The sequence below is a fragment of the Perca flavescens genome, chromosome 23 (assembly GCF_004354835.1).
Source record: "Perca flavescens isolate YP-PL-M2 chromosome 23, PFLA_1.0, whole genome shotgun sequence".
In the NCBI taxonomy this organism is placed as follows: Eukaryota; Metazoa; Chordata; class Actinopteri; order Perciformes; family Percidae; genus Perca; species Perca flavescens.
The window spans coordinates 20,920,706-20,937,759 of record NC_041353.1 but is presented as its reverse complement, the minus strand read 5'-3'; the positions used below and the strand labels follow the sequence as shown (position 1 = coordinate 20,937,759).

At 39.3% G+C, this 17,054-nt stretch overlaps 1 protein-coding gene and 1 long non-coding RNA gene across 2 annotated transcripts; one reads left to right on the top strand and one right to left on the bottom strand.

The window, feature by feature from the left end:
- Window positions 1-2,506: 2,506 nt before the first annotated feature.
- LOC114550300 (angiopoietin-related protein 5-like) lies at window positions 2,507-11,054 on the top strand. Its single transcript, XM_028570970.1, has 7 exons — window positions 2,507-2,613; window positions 2,821-2,895; window positions 3,069-3,096; window positions 3,228-3,319; window positions 3,751-3,868; window positions 6,015-6,200; window positions 10,230-11,054. The coding sequence occupies exons 2-7, from the start codon at window positions 2,827-2,829 to the stop codon at window positions 10,526-10,528; spliced, it is 792 nt and encodes a 263-aa protein (XP_028426771.1). The 5' UTR covers window positions 2,507-2,613; window positions 2,821-2,826; the 3' UTR covers window positions 10,529-11,054.
- LOC114550301 (uncharacterized) lies at window positions 7,499-11,003 on the bottom strand. The gene is made up of 4 exons (XR_003691674.1): window positions 10,206-11,003; window positions 9,074-9,149; window positions 7,792-7,862; window positions 7,499-7,674 (listed from the first exon to the last, which is right to left on the bottom strand). It is a non-coding gene; the product is annotated as an uncharacterized LOC114550301 (long non-coding RNA).
- Window positions 11,055-17,054: the final 6,000 nt, after the last annotated feature.

Sequence of the window (17,054 nt, the reverse complement as noted above, 5' to 3'; positions counted from 1 at the left end):
AGCCGCAACTTGACCCCAGTTCTGGCTGCTGTTTGCTCTCCTCCCGACGAAGTAGTCTCCTAGAGGCTGGGAGTCAGGCAGAGGGGCCGCAGGGTGAACTAATAATTACTAGCTAACGTTAGCTACCTGCAAATTAAGCTTCCCCAGTTACTACAATATAAACACGAAGAGGAAACACACTTGTTACCAGATGGGTGTTTAAATAAAATAAATTTACTCTAATCTGATATTTGCCTTACAAGCAACATGTCATCATGACTTTGCGTAAACATAAACACCACTTTCCTAAAGCATTTTCAGCTATTTGCGTGTATGTCTAACCTGTATACAGCTCTCCCGGGTGAAAGTCCTGTGTTTTACCCATCCGCGACCCCAACCAACCTCCTTATGCGGACCTACGTCCCTTTATACTACTCGCTATGGCGACAATACACTCGTAATGTAGGTCAATTGCGTTGATAAATACGCTAAAAAACGATTATGCGTCTTGACAACACGGCACAATGGCATACTGCTATAAGCATGTCTTCTCCTCTTCAAAACAATGTGGCAAATTAGCTATGTTGCATGATTTAAGAACAATGACAAATTGACAACCATATCACAAGTGTTATCAATGATTGCTCTTTTTTTTTTTTAAACCAAAATACACCATTTATTCATGATGACAATCATCGACGTTAGTTTACAAAGACTAAGCGAAGGCAGCATGGCCTTGACACAGTGAAACTATAGTCTCACTCTGGTATTTCTACATAAGTTAAAACAAACATTACTGTATAATAACTATGAACTATTAGAGTGCAAATCCAACTAAACTGCCTGAACTCATATTTGTAGCAGAATAGTTTTTTTTTTTTTGGTGTTGTTTGGATGAATCATTACAATGTATATTCGATTAGTAAATTATCAATTTGGAAAAGTGTCCCCCCCGGCCAGTAAAAATATACAAAGGCCAGTAAAACCCTGATCTACAGGCCTGGGGGGCCAGTGGGGATAAAATGTTATGTTGGACACTGACGGGTGAAAAAAGTTTAACCTGCTGGTGGCACTATATGAACTTTTAGGGGATCAAAAGTCATAAAAAGAGATTAATCGTCTGGGCACCACGAATATCTGTTCCATGGCAAACCAGCCATTAGTATTCAAGACATTTCCCTAAAAAAAGTTAACCTCCTGCTGACGCAAGAGTAAGGATGGTGTCCAAATGGTAACCCTGGATTTGCAAAACCTCTTGCGACAAACACTTTCTGACAACCAATACTAACCTCAACCATTCGAGGTCTATGACTAACCTTAACGGTCACAAAAGACTTTCGCAAATCCTGGGTTACCATCAAGACATGACAGAGTCAGAGTTAACAAAGTCAGTAGGAGTCATCCTCTGGGAAATGTCAAAATTTCAATGCAACTCCTGGCAAAAAATTCAAAGGAGGTGGTAAGTTTCAAATAAGCAGTTTTCTATCCCATGCTGTTAAACAGGCATGAGGAAAAGTGAGTACTTGGTAGGGCTGGGCGATATATCGATATTATATCGATATCGTGATATGAGACTAGATATCGTCTTAGATTTTGGATATCGTAATATCGTGATATGACATAAGTGTCTTTTCCTGGTTTTAAAGGCTGCATTACAGTGAAGTGATGTACTGTTCTGAACTTACCAGACTGTTCTAGCTGTTCTATTATTAATGATTATTTATCTAAAATCTAAGTGTGAAGATATTTTGCGAGAGCACCAACTGTCAACTCTAGAATATATCGCCGCAATATCGATATCGAGGTATTTGGTCAAGAATATCATGATATCTGATTTTCTCTATATCGCCCAGCCCTATATTAGAAAATATGGGACGTAGAAATAAGCGCTGAAAATGTGTAGAAGAAAAATTTAACAATTTAAAACGTTGGAAAAAACTAAAACAAACCTTATGGAGCTATGATTTCATAAAAGGTACTCCTGTTGTTATACAGTATTTGTTTACATTTTATTGTTATTTGAACAGCTGAGCATTGAACAAGGTGAAGAAACCTGTTTATTATTTATTCATTTGATTTTGCAACTGTTCACTGAAATTTTTTCTATGAAACTACATGGGACATGTCATATTTGACTTTGACTTGAACTGCTCTCACTTTGCGGAAAAAATATCGGGATATATATCGTATATCGATATTCAGCCAAAATATATCGGGATATGACTTTTGGTCCATATCGCCCAGCCCTAGTACTTGGCACTGTAGCAGGCTTCAACAACACAGCAGGTATTTCTGGTTTGACTCAGCCTCAGAATGTTGTTTGCCTTGAGAGGTGTAGCCAGATGGAAAAAGTCAGAGAAATGAGCCTGTAAACACTGCTGGGCATATTTTAGTGCAGCAGAGTTTAAATGTCAGTTGTGAAAGCTGTGTGACATACTTTGTAAAAAAAGAACAAGTTACTTCAGAGAAATAGGGGAAATAAGATCACTGGGTGTGTTGTACAGACTTTGCTCCCACGCGACTGGAAGTGACGACATTCATCGTAATCACTAAGGAGGTGTGGCAGTTTATTCAGTGTGAAAAAGGGCTGTTGTGGAATTTGAGCTGGCATTCAAGGTTCATCCAACGCAGGAGGTAAGTGTTAGAAAGAATGATTATATTAGTATTTGCTCTTACTGGTATTTTACCCTTAGTCTTGTGAAAGGGAATGAAGGCTGGAATGTCTGATTTCACATGTAACATTCAATGAATTAACACTGTTGTGCATGTTGATTAAAAGATTTCTTCATGACATGTTTTAAAAGATATCTATTAAGGCTGACATGTCACTTTCAAACTCAGGTCAAAATGAAGAGTTTGGTTGGGTATTGTGTGCTCATTTTGGCATTTCTTTTGAGCTGCACAGAACAGACTAAGGTAATAAAAACATCACTCTAATGTCTTCCCCCTCTATTCTCTTTAATATGTTTTAGACCAGAACAAATTAACTCTCTTCTCCAGCTCTGGCTGTAATGTCTGTATTTTTAAGAATTCATTTTAAAACTGTATTTTAAAATCTCACTTTAAAATGGTTTCTGTTGTATTTCTAGAAACGCCAGAAGGTGCTTTCTTCTCAAGGTACAGCCAATGTTGTTATTGCTTACAATATACTTACAATGTTGTGTAATGTACAAATTATGGAAGGTACAAGGCACCACATATTCAGATTTAATGTTGGTCATGTGTTTTTCTTGTTGTGCCAACCTCAGGAACAGACTGTACACAGATAAAGGTTCTCTTGCCACAAGCATCCAGTGGCGTTTATGTAATCCAGCCTCACGGAGTCAGCACCCCATTTAAGGTACAATAACAGACACTTCATGACATGTCATGTACAAAGTAACTGTTGCTTTTAATTGACCGCTCGCAAAGCCTCACCCTTTTAGTTACTGTTGCTACGCCTGTCTATTCTATAACTGAATCTTAAAATGTAGTACTTATTTGTTTGTTCTGTATGTTGTAAAATATAAAAAACTATAAAAAACAAATTGATCAAAAAATAATAATTTAGTACTTATGTTTTAAGTAATTTGACTTAAATCAATAAACAGTTCTATGACAGATTTTGGAAAGAAAAACAAAGTAGAGCGTGCAGTTGACTTGTTTAACACATAATGTTGTCTTCTCCAAAGCTCTGTAGAACATGTCTCAGTATTTAGGGAGCGTGTAAAAAAAAAAAAAAAAAAAAAAAAAAAAAGCCTGCCAGCTGGTTCTGTTATGTTTACTGCTCAGGTGTACTGTGAGATGAGGTCAGATGGAGGCTGGACAGTGTTTCAGAGGCGCAGTGGCGGAGCGGTTTCCTTCAACAGGAAATGGGCCGGATATAAAAAGGGTTTTGGAAACTTAACACGTAAGTAAATAATTTCTTTTGGTTGCGTTTGTTGATGGGTGTGAGGTAAAAATCTAATTTGTGATGACTGTGGCACACCTTACACACACAGTTAATATAAATATCCCAGAAAGGTCTCTGTTAACCTTGTGTTGTCTTCCTGTCAACCTTGAAAAAAACATTTATTTTTTTCAACGTTTTCGACGCCCTTTTCTCACAGTTTTTGCTTTTTCCAAACGTTTTAAATTGTATTTTGGGTGTCAACTAGAACATGTTTACATGCTTTAATGTTTCTCATATATATATATATATATATATATATATATATATATATATATATATATATATATATATATATATATATATATATTCACCCTCTACCTAAACGCTCCATTTTAGTGCCCATCTTCTTAAGCCCCCCCTCCAAAAAAGCCTAGTCTGCTCTGATTGGTCAGCATTTCAAGGTCTTCCACATCTGCACTCTGGGTCTCGACACTGTAATGGCACTGTAGCAACACTTTGTACCTATATATAAAATAGGTGTGACATCACAACCGTGCGGAAGTCCTGACCGTTTGTTTAAGGGCACAGTTTCTGAATACGGGCTGTGTGCATTTCTCTGTAGATTGTGCGTTTTGATACTTTCCCAGTATTTATATAGCACCTCAGCCTTATGATAAAAAAATACATGGAAATCTCGCTTTTAACAATAGCCGCTTTCCGACCAAGTAGTTACAGGAACGTAGTTATAGGAAAACTCCACTTCTAAGCAGCTCTACTAACTACTCTCCCCCAAAACCATTTTTTCCATTTGCATTCGCACTGGCCAAGTGGCCATAGGGACTATAGGAGGGGTAAGGGAGTAACGCAAGCACGGCACCGGTCTTTATAGCATTAAAATCAGAAAACAAATACACCAAAAAAAAGTATGAACTAAATACTAAATCTAATGTATATAGCATATTTGTCATAATTTAAAAGGTTCCATGACATGGTGCTCTTTGGATACTTTATATGGACCTTAGTGGTCCCCTAATACTGTATCTGAAGTCGCTTTCCCAAAATTCAGCCTTGGTGCAGAATTACAGCCACTAGAGCCAGTCCCACAATGAGCTTGCCTTAATATGTGCCATTTCTCTGTCTGTAAGTGTTGAGGAGGAGGGGGGGCAAGGTGGAGGGTAGGGTGTGGCCTTGACCAACTGCCACTTTGCTTGTTGGAAAGGCATGAGGTCTCTCTCTCATGGGTGGGCCAAATTCACTGCGCGGGCAAAGCAGAGAAAGGAGAGGTAACCTTGTTCCTTATGACCTCATAAGGAGAAGATTCCAGATCGGCCCATCTGAGCTTTCATTTTCTCAAAAGGCAGAGCAGGATACCCAGGGCTCGGTTTACACCTATCACCATTTCTAGCCACTGGGGGACCATAGGCAGGCTGGGGGAACTCTCAATGTTAAAAAACCTCATAAAGTGAAATTTTCATGCCATGGGACCTTTAAACAAGTCGCCCAAAGAGAAACGGGTATCTCTCTCTCCCCAGCCTCTGCCTGCTGTGCTGTGACCGTGTGTGTGTGTATGTGCCCAGAGTTTAACTCTGGAAAGACAGTTAACCACAGGTTCCCGTCAATCTTATGATGGACGTGTTGTGATATTTAAACAAACGAACCGTCAACGGCGAAATAAAAGCCTCTTATTTATGAGACCGGTCTGAGAGACCTCCAGCTTACAGCGGGGTCTCTGAGCAGGACTGACCGAGCGATGAGCTAGTGGCCCCGGCAGGCGCCTGCTGGCTATCGTCTCACTTCATGGCGCTTCTCAACTCCAAAAACGTTCCTTTTGCCACATGCTCTCCTCGAGAATGGCTGACAAAAAGCAGCTTTAGAACTAAATTAATATACACTCTGAGGGTAATATGCACATTTTCTACCACACAGAAATGTATGCAAATCAGCCTGTGGTGCCAACTACTCTTGGAGGAAAGCATTGTGTGAGCTAAAAGCAAGCCTAAACTTTCAGCTGTCCCAGAGTTCTTGCCCGACTCTGCAGGTGACCTAAAGGCCTGCATCCTGCAGCAGTGACTCAAACTAACAACTCAATACTCACTCAGTAACTCAAGGCAAAAAGAATCACAAATACCTAAATCCTGTGCTTGTGCTCTGTTGATTCCATCAGAGGACCACTGGCTCGGTCTGAAGAAGCTTTTCTCTCTGACCAAGTACAAGACCAAGAAGTGGACCATGAGGGTCGACCTGTGGGACCACGAAGAGGGCACTGCTTTCGCCGAGTACAGACACTTCAGATTGGGCAACGAAAAAGAAGCTTTTAAACTCCATGTTGGGACATACCAAGGAAATGCAGGTACTGCAGGCTTTTCTAACGGCTGCTTTTAAGCTTTTTCTCTCCGTCCATCTTCTCTTTCTGCTTTTTAGGGACCAACAAATGTTATCTCATTTGTATTACTTTCATTTATGCCGCTTTGAATACTGTAGGCCACTATTTTTACTTCATTTTAATAAATGTAGATGAAATCTGCTTAGTGCAGAAATTTCTAACAGAACATCAAGTGTTAGCACAACAAAATTATGGAAGTTTTATTGTTCATTGTTGTTACCTTGGCAACTACTACTCCTGGTGTCCACATTAAAAGGTCACTTTCACTTCTTCCACCATCTGCTTTCAGCACAAACTCTGTCTAAGCTCTGTTTTCTGTCAAACAGTTCCCTCTTTCTTTATTTTGGTGTGAAGCATCCAGCAGCTTCAAATCCAGCCTTGATACATAAGTGTGGAGTAGCAAGAGGCTGACTGTCTCCTCAGGAATGAACACATTTGTAATGTGTCTAGGTCAACGATGTGTTGAGCTACAAATAATAAAATGCTACACATTGGAGCTTTAAAGCGAGACAACACAACTTTTAAAAAAAAAAAAGTTTTCTTCTTTCAAATGAGAAGTCCATTCCATAATTAAGAAAAATACACCTTAATGTACTGCACTCAGGGTTTTACTACAGCTTTACTTTTGCCATGTCTCAATTTGGATACACTCCCATGTAGTACACTGTGTACTCACTTGTATAGTGTGTAAATTTCGACAGGGTAGTTTCTCAAATTACGCACGGTCCATGAAATTACTTTTTTTTTTTTAAATGGTAAAGACGAGCATTACCGCCACCTTTTGCTGCCAGCCAAAATATATACCGGCTTGTTTTCTCACTATCTGACTTCAGTATGGTTGGTAGCTACACTCTAAACAATTTCCTTGTTTATTTACAGTAAATTACAGGCAGCACGGTTGCCAGCAAGTTACTGTAAATCGATTTTACAGCAAACTACTGTAACTGTACTGTAATGCAATTTACAGTATATATAAACAATACTGTAAAAGTACAAAACAGTATTTTACTGTATTTTTATGGTATTTTGTAATTTGATGGTATTGTACTGTAATATGCAGTTTTATTAATATTGATATATTACTATATTATTGATTATTACTATTATAAATAATATATAATAATCTCCAGCTACTAATATTGTACTACTAATAAGGTATACTTCAGAATAACAAATACAAATCAAAAGGCAATCCAAACAATGTTCTTAATTTAAAAAATAATTTTATTTAAACATTTTTTTCTAATTTTCAACATTTTCCTGTCCTTGACAACATTCATATTTTCGCTGCGAGTTCAGCCCAGAGAGCTGCAGCAACTTTCAGTCAAATGTGATAGTGTTGATATCCTTCAACATGTTTCCACAAAGAGCAGCAGCAGGCATCAGCAAATGTTTCACTGCTGTCCAGCTCTCATGACGACAATTCCCTCAGTAGATCCACCTGAAAATAATAAAAACCTACAGTATTTTATTCTGAAATCAAACACATACTGTATATTATTACTATTTTGATGCACAAATAATGGGATTCCATTATAAAGGGATTGTATTTACTTACCATCATAATGAGGGTGGGGGTGTCTGTCTGGTCATCTGATGTGCCTCCATGTCTGCTTAGGCTGCAGTGATCTGCATCATGATAAAACAACATTAAGCAAAGAGTTGTTATAGTGTCCCAGGACAACATGAGTAGACTATAGTGATGAATGTGGGTTCCTTTTGGATGTCATTATTGGTTATTAGACGATGGGTACTGATGTTGTTACCAAGACAAAAAATACCTTTTCTTTATAATGTTACATGTTACAATGTTTGACTCTGTAAAACTCAGATTTAATAAAACAGTAGTAATATAAATGTGTAAACTGCGACGTTAAGCAGACGAACATTAATGTTACCTTGGAAACATCATTAATCACTTTACATGGAGTTAAAGTTAAAACCAAATTATGTGAAATCATGATGACCGAAAGAGTTAGTGAATGTTTATAAGTCGTAAGAAAACAAATGATCTTTAAGAAGGAGTAGATGTTTACTGGTAAAGCTCGGCTCGGTTTAATTTAATGATAGATTAATGGACGTTTGCCTCAGACAGTGAACGAGATGAAGATTTTATTTGCCTCGTTGTCAGTCATTTCTGTAAATGAACTAATCAAACAGACCTTTCATAATTCACTAAGTTATTCTGATAAAAATTGGCATCATGTTTCACGAAGCAGAACTCTAATTTAATGAAATAATAGCTAAGTTGTAAAAGCTCTGTACGGACATGCTGACTGGCGTTGTTTTGGGATGTCAAACAGTAACGTTAGCTAGCTTTATCATCTCACTTTAGTTTAAAGTTAATTTATAGAGTATCTGTTTAAGTAAAATGCAAGCCGAAATGAAAAGCCTTTCTTTAGGAGTTATACAAAGTCATACGTTATAAAATAGGAGTATTAGCTAGCTAGCTATATGTATAAAGGGGAACCCAGATCTTTTAAATTGAGCAATATGTTAACGGAGTCTGGAAAGTAATGGGCAGAACCCGTACTTACTAGCTAGATAGAGTAATGTTAATGTAACGTTAACAAGTAAGTTAGTATGAACAAATGTAAGGGTATTTTGTACAGAGAAAAAAATAAAAACCAATATGTTCAGAGGATAGCCACTTGCTATCCACACTAAAGTCACAAGTTTAGCTAGAAAATGACTGTGTGAGGATATCACAACGTTAGGATGCCCAGTGCACCCCACACTATAAAAAAGAACAATGTTGTGGTAACGTTACACTTGAGTGTATAATCATGAAACATTATGATAAAAGTTAGCATGAAATACATAAAATAAACCAAACTTACCAAAACTTTAAAACATCCTCCGCTAGCAAGGCTTCTCCTTCAGTATCTGGGGCCAGTTGGTGTTCTGTCTGAGTAACTGACATCAGGAGTCGTTTTTTACAGCAATGCTGTATTATTGCCATGGTATATTACAGCCATTGACATATGATTACAGCCAGGTTACAGGAAGCCTAAAATACACTGTAAAATATTCCCGCTTCACCAAAATTACTATTAAATTATTATTAAGTATTTTACTGTAATGAAAAAATATGGTATTGTACTGTAGGTTTTTACAGTACTGTGCTGCTAAATCTATAGCGAGTGTATTAAAAAAAAAACTGTATAAATTACATTAGTATACAGTAGTTTGGTGTTAACCACTTCAATCGCAACCGCTGCAGCATCCTCACCCGCCATTTTCACGTTTGAAAATACGTTGGTGGTCCTGTAGCTTCCGCTCCATAGCAAAAATGCGAGAGTGGAAAGTGTCCAGCGTTCCACACTCAACGTTTTGACCCTTTGAATGCAACATCTGGGTACTCGTAGTACACTGCACCTCATCAGTGTGAACACACTATGTACTCAAAATAGCAAGTGTACTGTACAGAAGTCCACAATTTGAGACACAGCCTTGGTCTGGTATGACCAGTAGCTTATGGTAGCTAACGTTAGCTAATGTTGGCAAACTTAAGCCAGATATATCTGTATAACTGACATTACTGAATAGGCTCTAGGGCTGCACAATTAGTCGCAATTTTATCGAAATATGGACTAGTGCAATATTCAAATCCCAGGGCACACACGGATATTTGGTTAAAAGACAAAATATGTGTCAAACCATTCTGAATTAAGTATTATGGTGCCGTTTGGTACAGAGCCTTGCTTAAAAATCACACTAATCATTTATAATTTATATATTTTTCATTGAAAAAGAGAATAATGATAAAAAAAGGATCACTCCCTCCAATATCATGAATCATGTCGCAATATCAGTCAAAATAATCGAAATTAGATATTTTCCTCATGTCGTGAAGCCCTAATAGGCTCACTGAATTCATGACTCGTTTAAAAATGCCGAACAGTGGCCACTGTTCGGCAAATGTTACATTTTAAAGACATCCCCTGAATTCTACATTCTAAACTTCCTTACATTGTTTTCCAATTTCGTCCAAAGGTGATGCCATCCGTGGTGCCTATTCGGGCATCGACCAGAATGGCTACGGCTTCAGCACCACCGATCGCGACAATGATGGCTGCTCCCCGTGCATCTTTGGTGACATCGCTGAAAATGAATGTACCAATTCAGACGGCGGCGGTTGGTGGTACAGCCGCTGTGGCTCTGCCAGTCTGAACAGCGACTGGCATGCTGCAGGTGATCACATCGGCTGGGCGTCAGGCCTCTACTGGCATACCTGGAAGAATCCTGCGCCTTACTCCTTGAAGGCCACCAGAATGATGATCAAGTCTGTGTGAGAGGAGCCACATTGCTAGCTTTTGTTGTAACACAGCATTACATTTTAGCCATTTCAAAAATGATTTTTTATATCATCATCATTTAAATCAATTTGTTTTTCGTTTTAGATACTGGTGGTACTAACACTTCCAGCGTGTGTCTGCCTTAGGAGATTGATTCTTCTTTATATTCTCCTAATTTCTTTATGCCAGGAGTCTGAGGTCACCATTGAGGTGTCCCCTTAAATAACAAAAACATTCAAATGAAAACTGATGGACGCCCATAATTTGATTTATAGGCATCCCTAAAAGTCTTGTATTCTTACAAATGGTTGCTACATTAATCAACCAAACATCTGAACTTTATAAAAATCTATTTTTAAAACTTATCATTTTACGGTTTTATTTTTGTTGTACATTTGCTGAGGATTTTGACAGAATTAATGAATGAAAGTCCACATTTTTAATGCACAGTTTGTACACCAGTTTGATTATGAAAAAATCAGAGTCTTAAATACATATTCATTAAATAGTTTTGTTTGCAGAACCCTTGTTTTGTTTTGTATTCCTGTTAATGGAGAAGGAGAACCCGGAATTGAATAGGGGGGAAATGAAACACTACCAAGCCAGGGCCAAACGGACCCAATCATCGTTGCGGTCTGCGTTGCCTCAACGTGTAGTTATATTTTTTGAGAGGTGCACTTCAGGCTACGGCGTTGAGTTGGTATCTCCACGTACCCACCCATGGTGTCGATTTAACGCTGGAGTGTTAATTGGCCTTAAAAAGGAGAATTCCGGCCGATTTCAACATGTAGCTCTGTTGTTTGTAAATTTGGAGTGCTGTCAGTAGTAGGGCTGGGCGATATGGAGAAAATCAAATATCACAATATTTTTGACCAAATACCTCAATATTGATACAGCAACGAAATTGTAGGGTTGACTGTTGGTGCTTTCACAAAATATTTTATTGATAAATAATTATCAGTAATGTGGATATAATGACTAAGTGGGTGAAGGCCAATAATAGAACAGCTAGAACAGTCTGGTAAGTTCAAAAAATGACATCACTTTACTGTAATGCAGCCTTTAAAACCAGGAAAAGACAACACTCATGCCATATTACGATATCCAAAATCTAAGACGATATCTAGTCTCATATCACGATATCCATATAATATTGATATATTGCCCAGCTCTAGTCAGTAGCGAGAAAAACGAAAACAACCGGTGTTGCCTACACTGTGTTATCCTCCTGCTTGCACCAAGGAGGCTGAAACCGGGCAAGTTTAGCCTCTTAACATGTTCGAGATGTAGGGTTGGGTATCGTTTGGTTTTTTTTTGATTCCGGTGCTAAATCGATACTTTTAAAACGGTGCCGGTGCCTAAACGGTGCCTGAATCGGTACTTTTCAATAAAGTAAAAAAAAAAAAAGAAGAAAAAAAAATAAGTGTAGTAAACAACAGTCAGTGACTTGTTTATTGCTAAGGCCATGGTCAAAATTAAAGATTTAATAATAATGTAATAACTATAACAATAACTTATTTCACCAGTAAATTGCTGTTGAACCCCAGATGGGAAAAGGCTATTTTACAATTACTGTGAATGCACCACAAGGCTACCTGTTTTAAGTGAATCTGTGTTGTTTAATTCCGACAATGGCAGCTGCAAGTGAACGCACCGTCTGTGTTGTTTAATTCCGACCATAGATATAAACATATATCTATGAATTGCGACAACGGCAGCTGCTGCGCTGCAGAGCAGACTGTTACATCCCGCTGTAGAAGTCCTCCACAGTGAAATACAGTCACACTTTACACTGTTTAACGTTAGCTGTCAGCATTTTAACAGCGATTAATCCAGCTGCTAGCTAAAGGTAGGCTAACTTTACATGCTGTCAGGTGTAGTGTAAAGTCGAGCACCGAAATGAGGCACCGAAACTTTTCGTTCTTATTCGGTCTCGTTACTACCGTTTACCCTATTGGCACCGAGTTTCGGTACCCAACCCTATCGAGATGTCATTACAAGTGCCTACCCACGTGAAGTGATTCCTCCCGAGTGAACACAGTGAATCTGACTGCAGTAAATGTGAAAGAATTGCATAAAAGTTGTGCTAATTCATACCTCTGTTAGGCCTGTCGCGATAGTCAATAAATCGAGTTATCGCATGATAAAAAAAAAAATGAGCTCAATAATTTTTCCGGCCACGATAATTTCCATTTGCATGCTTGTTTGTTTTCCTCGTCTCTCCCTCTCTCTCTACCAAAGAGACTGGAGGACCACTCTCGGTTCCTTAGCGTAACGAGGAGTGAACCCTCTTGTCAGTCGCATGGTCTTTGTGTGGGCGGGACTCCAGGCGGAGAGAGAGAGAGAGTTGGAGCAGGGTTTCCTGTAGCACTTTGCAGTTAAGGCGCCGTCAAAAAACAAAAAGTATATGATCGATATCCACCGTGTTACTCGGCGTCCCGTTTTCTTCCTTTCATTCCAAACCACACAGCTGACAACCCGCCGGTGGAGACTGTGGAGACGGGCTCGGACATACACGCCGCTGTGGACTCGTCAGTCTCGCAAGCGGTTTCAGGAAAGTGGCTGCATGTGTCCGACAATGCACAGAACATTAACGGTACAAGCCTACAGCTGTCCGCGGACACGGAGTGTGGAAAGTATGTCAGAGTTGGTGCCTGAGTGAGTGTGTGTGTGTGTGTGTGTGTGTGTGGCCCGCCCCCACGAAGCTCCAACCTGCAGAGGAGCAGAAGCCGCACCTTCGCCAAAATGAAGACTGAAAAACAGAACTATTTTGGTACATTTACTCGCCACGTGGCAGGTAGCCATACATATAGATTTTATTTATTAATTATATATTATTTAAATGTAATATTTAGTGTTAAATAATTGTAAAATGTAGTACAGAGTCTCTAGTCTGAGAACTTACGTGTCACAAACGGCAATTCCACAACTGTACATCAGCTTGAAAGACGACATACCAAAGGAGATCAAAGACATATTGTGGATATTTAAAATGTCTTCCAGTTCCAGTGTTAAATATTCTTTAGAAATAAAAGTATATTGATCTTTGAAAAGGTGTACCTTCTAGTATTATTATTATTATGACATTATCATTATATTAGATGCAAATGGTCTCGCGATGACAATATTATCGTTTATCGCAATAATTTCTGGGACAATTTATCGTCCAGCAAAATTTGTTATCGTGACAGGCCTAACCTCTATTTAGTTGCGGTGTTGATATGGCAAGAAGAGTGCTTCAGGACTAGGATTGGACATCGAGAACCGATTCCTACTTGGAATAGTTTCAAAAATTACGATTCCAGTAGAATCGTTTCTTCATTGGAACCGTTTGGAGGATTTGGTTTCAAATCTGATCATCACTTCCCAATTTAATATGCGCAAGTTTTGGTTTCCGAAGCGGCCAGGCGCTTGTTGGGTTGCAGTAAGGAGCGCTCTAGTGTGGCTTTATTTTACATTGAAAAAGCCCTGTAAAACTGAAAATAAGCATGTGACCCATTTCAACACCACCACTCAAAGAATCGGAATCGAAAGGAAGAATCGGAATTGGAATCAGAATCGTTAATATCCAAACAATGCCCAACCCTATTCAGGACCATCTACAAACTACAACAAAAAGAGATAGAAACATATTTTCAGAAATAGGCATATGCTTATTTTTTTTAAAGTAAGTGTTGTAGTACAACTAGCAGGAGACAAGTTATAATTCAACACAAAATTATTTTGACCACAGTTGATAAAACAATAGTTTGAAAGTTGTGTAACACTGAATTGGCAGTACCAAAATATTTCCGGCCACACACACACACACACATATATATATATATATATATATATATAAAAAACAGGTCTTAACTCACAAGTTGGGGTCAGTCCAGGAGAGACAGTTCAAGGTCCGAAACATGAAACCAGGCGGCAGCGACGGCAAAAATCCTCATTAGCAGGAACGTCTCCGGTCAGAAATGGCGTCTTCGGTTCAGCGACTCGCCGACGTTAGCTTTAGCTTAGCAGCACCGACACACGCGCACAAACTTTTGCCATATCCAAATGCTAAATGAACAAGAAATGTGCAGAATTGTTCTCCGCTACAGCTTCGTCGGTTCACTTCAAGCTTCCCCAAGCTATCTATCCTAGTGTTCGAGTTTCTCCCGCTCCGTGTGCTCTTATCTCTCTCCCCTTGACTCTGTCGCTGCTTTTCGTTGTACCTGCCCATGCGTTTGCACCCCGCACTCACTCGTTCTCTTCCGTACCTACAACCAATTACCACAGGGGGGGATGACTGATACCGAAAGTAACCAATCAAAATAAGACATCTCAAAATAAAGGCGCACTCTGTGTATTTGTTATTTAGGTTACACCATTGACATATGGGTTTCTCGGCAATGTCATCACTGCTTGCGCACGCAACCAGGGGGCAGAAAGAAGACGTGTTTTGTGTAGCTAGATAGCTAGCTAGTAGCAGCATCGCGTAAGTCAAAATGCCAAGGAGTTGTTGCGTAGTTAATTACAGTTGACGGGTAGGTTAACGTAGGCTACATTAGGTTAACGTAGGCTACATTACAGGTTTGACAGGCTCAAAATGTAGGCAAATCTATTACTTTTTCCACTTATTAAAAACCCTGATTATTATACCCCGATTGGCGCTGAAGCCTTCCGAATCTGCGTCCACCAACCCACCTAAATAAATATTGTTTTCTGATTTAGCTAGAGCCCAGCTCCTCTGATCTGTCCCCGTATATGTTACTTTTTAAATCATGTAACGTTGTTGTATTAATGTTGACTGTTAATTTGTATTATCAGATTCGCGGTCTAGGCTTATCAATACATAAATGTGGGACATTTATGTATTGGGATAATCAGTTTGTTGAAGGATTTAGCGACTGGAAACACTCAGAACGCATTGGGGATCATGAGAAGAGTGATGTGCACAGGAGCTGCATGCTATCTTTACATCAAAGATGTAAGGGCACCGCAACCATTGTCTCATCTTTACTAAAACAAATGGAAGGAGCAAGACAATACTGGAGAGAGGTCCTCAAAAGAGTCGTGGCGGTGATCAAGTTTCTCGGGGAGAGAGGACTTGCCTTTAGAGGTGATAATGAATTGCTGGGGTCACCTCTAAATGGAAATTACCTTGGCATTCTAGAACTGATAGCTCAGTTCGACCCATTCTTAGCTAGACATATTGATAAGTTTGGTTATGAAAGGCAGCGGGAATGTTTCTTATTTGTCATCCACAACGTGTGAGGAATTTATTGATGTGATGGGAGAAAAAACTAGGCTGACTGTTGCGGATGAAATTAGGGAAGCAAAATACTTTTTCTGTAGTTGTCGACTCAACCCCAGATCTGTCCCACGTTGATCAACTTACTTTTATTTTCAGATTTGTTGACAAGAAAGGGAAAGTTGTTGAGCGTTTTCTCGCTTTTGAGCCAATTGAAAGCCACACAGGTGAAAGTTTGGCAGAATGCGTTGTTGCCATGGTTGAGAGCTTAGGCTTGGAGCTGTCAAATTGCAGAGGCCAGTCATATGACAACGCCAGTAATATGTCTGGAAAGTATAATGGACTTCAAGCGCATCTAAAGAAGAGAAATCCTTTAATGCATTATGTACCCTGCGCAGCTCACTCCCTGAATTTAGTTGGAGTCAACACCATAGAGGCAAGCAGCCCAGAAGTTTGAAATTACTTCACCATGCTCCAGTCACTGTATACATTTTGTTCCTCCTCTACCAACCGATGGGGGAAAGTTTTCCGCAACACAGACGGGATAAGTTTGACACTGAAATCTCTGTCAGGTACACGATGGAGCTGTCGAGCAGATGCCACCAAAGCTCTATCGAAAAACTATGCAAAGATAAAGGAGGCACTTGCAAATATAGCCAGCTCAGATGAGGAAAAAAGAGACACCAGACATGAAGCAGGGGTGCTGTGCGCTAAGTTGAAATATCTAGAAACTGCATTTATGGCCTTTTTCTGGGATACAATCCTTGACAGATTTCAAGCAACAAGCATAATGCTACAAAAAAGTGACATCAACATTTTGACAGAAGTGGATCTACTTGAGTCATTGCGTGCGTTTGTTTCCACACAACGTGATCAGTTTGAGATGTATGAAAAAGCAGCTCTGAATGTAACAGGTGTGCTCCACACCTACAAGTGTGACCTACAACGAAGCAGAAAACAGAAAACCTTTGGAGATGAAGAGAGTGAGCCTAAAGAAGATCCAAGCAACCTACATGATGGGAGGAAGAAATTCCAAATAGGCACATTTTATGTAGTCATAGACAAACTGGTCAGCTGTCTTGATCATCGCTTGTCTGCCTACAAGGAATTGACGGATATCTTTGGAGTTTTGTTCATGCCAGAAACAACGAGCAACAGTGAGGTCACAAAACACGCCAATGCACTACTCCGTGCATATCCATCAGACCTAAACAGCAGCTTTGCCAACGAGCTCATACAATTCAGATCATTCATGTGTGAGCAAGACAAGTCGCCATCAAAGATGCTGAACACCGTGTT

Excerpts from the sequence above, each read along its gene's own strand:
- LOC114550300 (XM_028570970.1), top strand. The coding sequence starts at position 2,827 with ATGAAGAGTTTGGTTGGGTATTGTGTGCTCATTTTGGCATTTCTTTTG. Across the intron at positions 2,896-3,068 it reads GCTGCACAGAACAGACTAAG|AAACGCCAGAAGGTGCTTTC; the intron begins GTAATAAAAACA and ends TTGTATTTCTAG. Across the intron at positions 3,320-3,750 it reads GAGTCAGCACCCCATTTAAG|GTGTACTGTGAGATGAGGTC; the intron begins GTACAATAACAG and ends TTTACTGCTCAG.